The following is a 7,434-nucleotide window of genomic DNA, read 5'->3' as shown; positions in this document are numbered from 1 at the left end:
GCATGAAGACCACATGCGAGACAGCCACGGTGAGTGGTGCTGGTATCTAGGGTGAGGGTAACTGCGTCTGCACTTTATGAAGGGTAGATTTCCAAGGCTTTAGATTTTCTCCGAGTCTTTTGTGAACTGGTTCTTTTGAAAACAACAAGGTGAACTATGGCAGTACTTTGAGTGGAGGAAGTAGAACCATCCCGTTAAACTTTCGGATAACTCCTGGAGAAGTTTTTCATATCCTTGATACCGGATTCATTCATTCATTAATATGCATGGTCTTATTCCTTGTAGAGGCTAGTGGAATGTTAATGAGGACTAGAATTCTACTCTTCACTGCTCACAACTAGAATTGTGCCTGCCATTAATTGGAGAAACCTGGGAAGGGTTTGCTATAGAGGCACATGGACCAGGCTTAGGAAATCCCATGCTGTGTTATTGGTTCTGATGGTCTTCTGATTTTCCTTGTCTGAGCCTTGCAGCTTCAAAGATCTTAGCTTTTATAAAGGGCTCCTGCTCTCTAACAATGGTGGTTTTTACTTGATTGTCAGTTTGTTATTTTAGAGATTACAACAAGCCACCAAAGCACAATATTTAGGGACAGAGGCTTTGAAGTCACCCATTTGGCTCTGCTACCTGCTAAATGTGCGATTTGGTGTTAATCACTGACCTCTGTGAATTGACTTTGATCAGTCATGCAGCAACATAATGACAGTGTCCCCCTTAAAGTGGTTTGGGAAGGAATAACTGTATGTTGTGATGGATCTATATTTGTGAGGTAGATCATGGTTGCTTAGTTTTTAGTTAATTTGAGCACTCTAATTTCCTATACCAGATAAAAGGTAGAAAAAGCATGTAAATGTTAATTCTTAATATTATTGTTTTTGTTGTATGTTTTGCTTTTTGAGACAAGATCTTCCTGTGTGGCCCAGGCTAGTCTTGAGTTTGGTATGTAATTCGGGCTGGTCTGCAATTGGCGTTCCTTCTGCCTCACTCTCTGGAGTGCTGGAACTGCAGGAGTGTGCCACCAATCCTGGCTCAGAGACCCTCACCAAACCACAGAAATAGACAATTAATATTTTCCCCATTACACAGTGAAAAGGAGCTCAATCATCTGTTTTTTGTTTGCTGTCATTTAACCCTGTAATGCCGAACTGAGACAGGGTCTAGCAATAGTATGTTTCTTTGTGGATGACGGAAAGGCAAGATTCTTTTTTTTCTGTATTTATTTTTATTTTATGTGCATTGGTGTTATTTTTCCTGCATGTTTGTCTGCGAAGGTGTCAGATCTTGGAGTTACAGACAGTTATTAGCTACCATGTGGGTGCTGGGAATTGAACTCAGGACCTCTGAAAGAGCAATCAGTGCTCTTAAGCACTGAACCATCTCTCCAGGCCTGAGAGGCAAGATTCTTAATCTAACACCATTGTGTCCGAGCTAATCCTTTGCATAGTTCAATGCCTCGAACCATTTTTATTTCCTTGGTGGGGGGATCAGTTGGACTGTCAGCAAGAAGCATGGCAGTGGAAGTAGCATGGAAATGGGACTGAGTTAGAAGGGGCAAACAGAGGACACACTCGATGGTAATTGAGGTCAGTCTGATTGGAGCTTAGAGCTGACCAGGTCCTGTAGCCCATCCCTCCCTGGGAAGGTTACAGATGACAGGTGAGTGTAGGGGCAGTGCGCAGATGTTCTCGCAGCTGGGCTCCCACCGGAGTAAGGTCCAAAGCTATGCTGAGAAGGTTCAGAGTCTGTGACGTTTCCCCTACAGCTTCAGTATCCTCCTGCCTGTCTCCCCTCCTCAGGATGAGAACCCTATCTATTAATCCGCTTTACGGGTGGGATATGAGAATGCGAGCCTACGAAACACTCTCAACTTCCCTGGGAAGCATTGTTTGCATCAGTCTTTGACTCAGCGCCAGCCTTATCAGAGCTCAAAACCACTAAAAATGATACTGCCAAGAAGCAAGCAGTGATTTCTGCTATTATGTGATTTCCTGATAAAGGCCGTGGGGCTTTCAGTGCCTCTCTCTTTCAGATGCAGAGGTCAGGATATTTAGAATTTTTAGCTCCTGTAGCGACACACAGCTAAGACTGATGCGGATCGGAGTAGTAATGACCTTCAATGGCTATGACCAAGCGTTGCTAAGGAAGGTGGAGCCTGTAGACATGAAGAGGCTGGGAAATGCTTCCAAGTTGTTTATTACCGCTCAGACCAAGTCCGTCACCTAGCTGGTTAGATAAGTAGGATGCGCTTTGCCTGCTTCCCGAGACAGTGGGCAGAACCCAGGGTTTACAGAGGGTTTTCTAAAATACTCCAAGAACATTTAGTGAAGTAGGAATGGCTTGTTAGGGGCACAACAGTTATCTCTTTTTCCTGTCGCTATGATAAAGCAACACCAGGAACAAGGCAACATATGAGAGAAAGTACTTACTTGGGGGCTTACAGTTTCTGAGGGTTGACTCCACGATCATCCTGGCTGCAGGCAGGTAGGCATGGCACTGAACCAGTAGCTGAGAGCTCATATCTTGAGACACAACCACGAGGCTGAAGGAGCTAACCGAGGATGATGTAAGACTTGAGAAAATCAAAGCGCACCCCGGTGACACACTTCCTCCAATGAGACCACATATCAGCCTCGGGAGGGCCTCACCTAACCCAGGTTGTAGGGACTTTCAGTCTTGATAATGAAAAGTGGAAGTGACTCATGATACACAAGTGGAGACTCAGAGAAGAAATTTACTGAAGAAACCTAACTAGGTGGTTGGTAGGTGTGTGACTACGTTTTCTAAACTTCCAAGCACTTATGAAGACTACATTCCACACCCGTCTCACACACAGCGCGTGTAACATCAGTCCAAAGCCAACAGTGATTACCTGAATCAAACCCTTACAGGTATCTCTGGGATTTATGTGGATGCAGGAAACCAAGTGACTGTGGCGTGAGTTCGAGACTTGAGTTCTGGACTCCACACAGTTGATTCCAGAGATAATGCCTCAGACCACAAGAGTGCAGTCGAAAGGAGCGAAAGAATGACTGTGGGTATGACTGCTGATTATCTGGAGGGGCAAATCTGCCCCATCCTGCATTTGATTTCTATTTATTATTGGTGATCTTGGGATAGCGGCTTCCATGACCTTTCTGCTTGTTCTGTGCATTTCTGGCACAGAGCAAGGATGAAATCACATGCAGGTCTTTGAAATCAACATGCACACCATCACTTTCGCTATCTATGCAGTATGAACCTGAACAATGTGGGGCCCAGAAATGGAAAACTCAGCTTCAGCATTTCTGTCCATCCCCAGTGATGGTCAAGCAGGGACGCTGGTGTGGGCAGAGGATAGTCACAACAAAGGGAAGCTGGAGGGCGTGGCTCCTCTTGTGGGTAGGTCTCCATGGAGTACTTTCTTTGTGTGTTCTTGTAACACCAGAATAAACCGATATTTTAATGTTAGTATAGAACATACAAATGCTTAAAGAAATGGCTTCTATCCTGTGCCGTTGTGTGCCATTAGTGCCTCTGCTGCTTTCAATTAGCTTTGATAATTGAATGTTTGCTTTGGTTGGTTTTGCAGAATCTTTTACTCGGTGAGCTGAGTTCAGCTATATTGTTGAACTGAACGGTGTCGCCCTGTTCATTCATTCCCTTATCCATTCTTTCATTCATCCAGAAAGCTTTTATGGAACATCCTTGCTGTGCACATTCTCTAACAGGAAACCTTTGCTCTCACAGGTCTGATATGAACACAGAGAACACCTTTCTAGAGAACATAAAAAAAATGCTCCTTGAGTGATAACTGATAAAATCTTTAGTATTTCATGTTGATAAATGTACTTCTCATTGAACTACATATTATGAATCGGGCCTTGGGGGCAGGGTGGACCTTGGAGGGATGTCCTGGTGGAAGGCTTTGTGAATATAAAGCTGGAGATAAATTCAAGAGGGTTTTAATCACCAGTATTTCTGTTTTGCGTCTTGATAATGTTAGGTATGACTTTTCCCATTGCCAGTTATTACCTGTACTGCAGGAAGAAAAAAACCTTGATCCCATAAAGAGACCCCACATACAGGGCTGGAGTTCAGCCACACTGCGCCAGTGTTCTCACCTTCGGCAATCTTCTCTGTTTTCCAGGTCAAGTCCCTGCTGCTGTTGATATTGAGGCTTGCCATCCTGAGGGAGGTAACAGCCCGGAAACCCATAGCAGCGGCTCTTGTCCCCCAGAAAGCTGGGAACTGCCCTCCTCTGGAGGATAACAGTGTGAGAGTTGACCTCCGCATCTTCAATCAAAACCAGGGTGTTTCTGTCTCGCATGACTTCCAGAATCGCTCCAGCTCCCCGTGGGATTACAAGTAAGTCAGGGAAGACATGTATGTATGTATACACACACACACACACACACACACACACATTCCATTGGCAAACATGCTAAACCAGATGTAGAGGTGCATGACTTTAATCCCAGCACTCAGGAGGCAGGTAAATCTCTGAGTTCAAGGCCAGATTGATCTACATAGTGATTTCCAGGACAGCAAGAACTACGTAGTGAAACCCTGTCTTGAAACAAACCAAACCAAACAATAAAAAAAAAGGAAAAGAAATGTGTTCTAAATTATTTTGACTGTGAAGCCTCATTCTCCTGAGTACACAGCGCTCACATTTGCTCTCTTTCTGAGATGGAGGTCTCACTGTGTAGCCCAGGTTGCCCTAGAACTTCCTAGGTAGCTTGGGCTAACTTCAGATCTATGGTTATCCTCCTGTTTCAGCCTTCTGAGTTCTGGGATTCCAGGCATGAGGCACTGTGCTTGGCTTCACATTTATCCTTTCCAACAGGAATTCCACTTTTTCCAGGAGCTCGGCTTTTTCTTGTTTTCCTGCCCCGGTTCACCTGTGTGCTTGAAAGTCTTAGTAGTTTTCAGCCTGTGATATTACCACTGTGCGAGGCTAGGTGGAAAACAGAGATCATCTTAAGAATTTGCTCCGAGTAGATGTTACTCTTTGAGTAGTGAGGGTAAGGGATGTGTGTGGAAGAAAACTCAGCTTGGAACATAGATGTCAGCCGTATGGGGTAGGATCTTGTGACTTTGTCTTGAGATATAGGTCCTGGGAATACTTAGCACACCCTTATACTCTTCAAAAACATCATAAAAACAGTACCCCAGATACAAAGCAATGCTTTGGGGCTGCTGCATAACTCCCTTCCTTCATGAGGGGTTTGTGCCCTGCAGCGAGCCGGCTGGGCTGCCTGCTCCAGACAGAGGTGCGACTCAAGAAACTGAGGAGTCTGCTTTGTTGGTGATGGTTTTACAAGAAAACCACCTAAATATGAAAGGTTTATCAGGCCAATGGGTCTGCGTTTCAAAAAAGCTCATGTCACACATCCTGAGCTGAAAGCCACCTTTTGTTTGCCAATACTTGGTGTGAAAAAGAATCCATCATCCCCATTATATACAGCTCTGGGTGTAATCACCGAAGGTACAGTTATTGAAGTGAATGTGAGCGAGTTGGGCCTTGTGACACAAGGAGGCAAGGTTATTTGGGGAAAGTATGCCCAAGTTACCAACAATCCTGAAAATGATGGGTGCATAAATGCCGTCTTGCTGGTTTGATAGTGACTTCTACTGAAAACTACGCACCGTTAGGAAAACACCATCACTGTGATCTTTCTGAATACTACCAAGGTGCCTACTCATGAGCAGTCATCGAGGAGTATTTATTAAATTGTAAATAAAAAATAAAAACTGAAAAAAAAAGAAACTGAGGAGTCTTTGGAGCCAGATATCTCCAGTCCTTTCCAAGTAGTGAGTTTTATGGATTGCACATTGGAAGACCCTAGTAATGATGTTCACTTTAAAGGACCCGTAATAATTGTGATAATAACAATACAAACAAAATGTAGGTCTAAGATGAACTAAACCCTAACGTTATTTATGGGGTTGCTTTACACGCATTCATACTATGTAGAACCCTCAACAATTCCCTGAGATTGAGAAGATAATGTGGTGATAAACCTTGTTTATGGTGGAGGCATCTGGGGCATAGGAAGTTACTTAACAGCTAGATCTTGGTCCAAGAATCTAGAGCCTGTGCCGCTCACTTGTGTAACTCAGAACCTCCCCTGGCGAGGAACACCCAGTGCTACTGAGCCCTTCTCTCTTCCTCTCCCAGACTCATCATCCTCCTTTGCCTTTTTTTTTTTCTTCTTCAGCATCACCCGAGACCCCCACCGGTTCCCCTCAGAGATTGCTGAGGCCCAGTGCAGATACTCAGGCTGCGTCAATGCGCAGGGGCAGGAAGACGGCTCCATGAACTCTGTTGCCATCCAGCAAGAGATCCTGGTCCTCCGGAGGGAGCCCCAGGGCTGTCCTAATTCCTTCCGGCTGGAGAAGATGCGGGTGAAGGTGGGCTGCACCTGCGTCACGCCCATTGTCCGCCGTGCAGCCTGACAAAGTTTCGTATTAAACTCAGCTGAAGAAGCTAAGGAAATGCCTGTCTTTATCCAGCGCTCTGCATAAAGCCTTATGTTCAAGTTCTCTCTGCTTCCTAGGACTCTTAGTAAGATGTGCATGGCATTCTTAAAGCTCTGTTAGGTATAGTGTTAGCTTTATTATTAGCTATAGTGTTAACTGTTAGATAGAGTGTTAGCTATTAGATATAGTGTTAACTTTCTGGCATGTTTTAGAATTGGTACCAGTCTTGATGTGTTCCAATGCCTTGAACTTCTGAAAATGAAGGAGAACTAAGACACCATTGGCCCAGCCTCTTTATATTACATGATGACCATATATATATTTGGTCAATACTGTCACTTTGGTGCAGTATCATTCTTGTAGAGTTCAAGGAAATGCTTGTATGTCTGATGGAAATGAAGAAAGCACATTCAGAATGTATGGAGGGAGCTGTGTAGTGTGGGCTGGGTTAACAAGGATGGGGCAAGCATCTGGTATGTGTGTCCATAGAAAAATTTGCTAAATATAATTTAGGGTGCCATAAACTATTATGTATTTATATTTGTCAAACTACACATATATTTATGACCTATTGATTATATAAAATTTAGTAGAAAATTAATATATTCATTAATTATAAAATAAAATATTATTAATTAAAAATATCTGAAGTATGTGCTGATTATTTTTGTCAACTTGACACAAACTTGAACCACCTGGCAAGAGGGAACCTCACTTGAGAAACTGCCGCCATCAGATTAGTCTCTGGGCCTGTCTGGTGGGTATTTTCTTGATGAATGATTGTTGTGGGAGAATCCAGCCCGTTTTGGGTAGTGCTACCTCTAAGCAGGCAGTCCTGAGTTGGATAAAACAACTAGCTGGGCAGGCCTTGGAGAGTAAGCCAGTGAGCAACATTCCTTCATCATCTTTGCTCCAGTTCCTACCCTGAGTTCCTGCCATGACTTCCATCCATAGTGGTCTATAAGTTAGAAG

At 43.9% G+C, this 7,434-nt stretch overlaps 1 protein-coding gene across 1 annotated transcript; it reads left to right on the top strand.

The window, feature by feature from the left end:
- The first annotated feature begins 3,245 nt into the window (after nucleotides 1-3,245).
- Nucleotides 3,246-6,984, top strand: Il17f (interleukin 17F). The gene is made up of 3 exons (XM_087897884.1): nucleotides 3,246-3,374; nucleotides 4,127-4,344; nucleotides 6,201-6,984. Exons 1-3 carry the CDS (start codon nucleotides 3,246-3,248, stop codon nucleotides 6,436-6,438), a joined length of 585 nt encoding a protein of 194 aa, XP_087754010.1. The 3' UTR covers nucleotides 6,439-6,984.
- The last annotated feature ends 450 nt before the right edge of the window (nucleotides 6,985-7,434 follow it).

Source organism: Myodes glareolus, chromosome 18 (genome assembly GCF_982192425.1).
Source record: "Myodes glareolus chromosome 18, mMyoGla1.1, whole genome shotgun sequence".
Classification (NCBI taxonomy): Eukaryota; Metazoa; Chordata; class Mammalia; order Rodentia; family Cricetidae; genus Myodes; species Myodes glareolus.
The sequence above is the reverse complement of the archived record's forward strand: the minus strand, read 5'-3'. Positions and strand labels throughout refer to the sequence as shown.

Coding starts and splice junctions, on each gene's coding strand:
- Il17f (XM_087897884.1), top strand. CDS start 3,246: ATGTGGGGCCCAGAAATGGAAAACTCAGCTTCAGCATTTCTGTCCATC. Junction 3,375..4,126: donor TGGAGGGCGTGGCTCCTCTT/GTGGGTAGGTCT, acceptor TCTGTTTTCCAG/GTCAAGTCCCTGCTGCTGTT. Junction 4,345..6,200: donor AGCTCCCCGTGGGATTACAA/GTAAGTCAGGGA, acceptor TTTCTTCTTCAG/CATCACCCGAGACCCCCACC.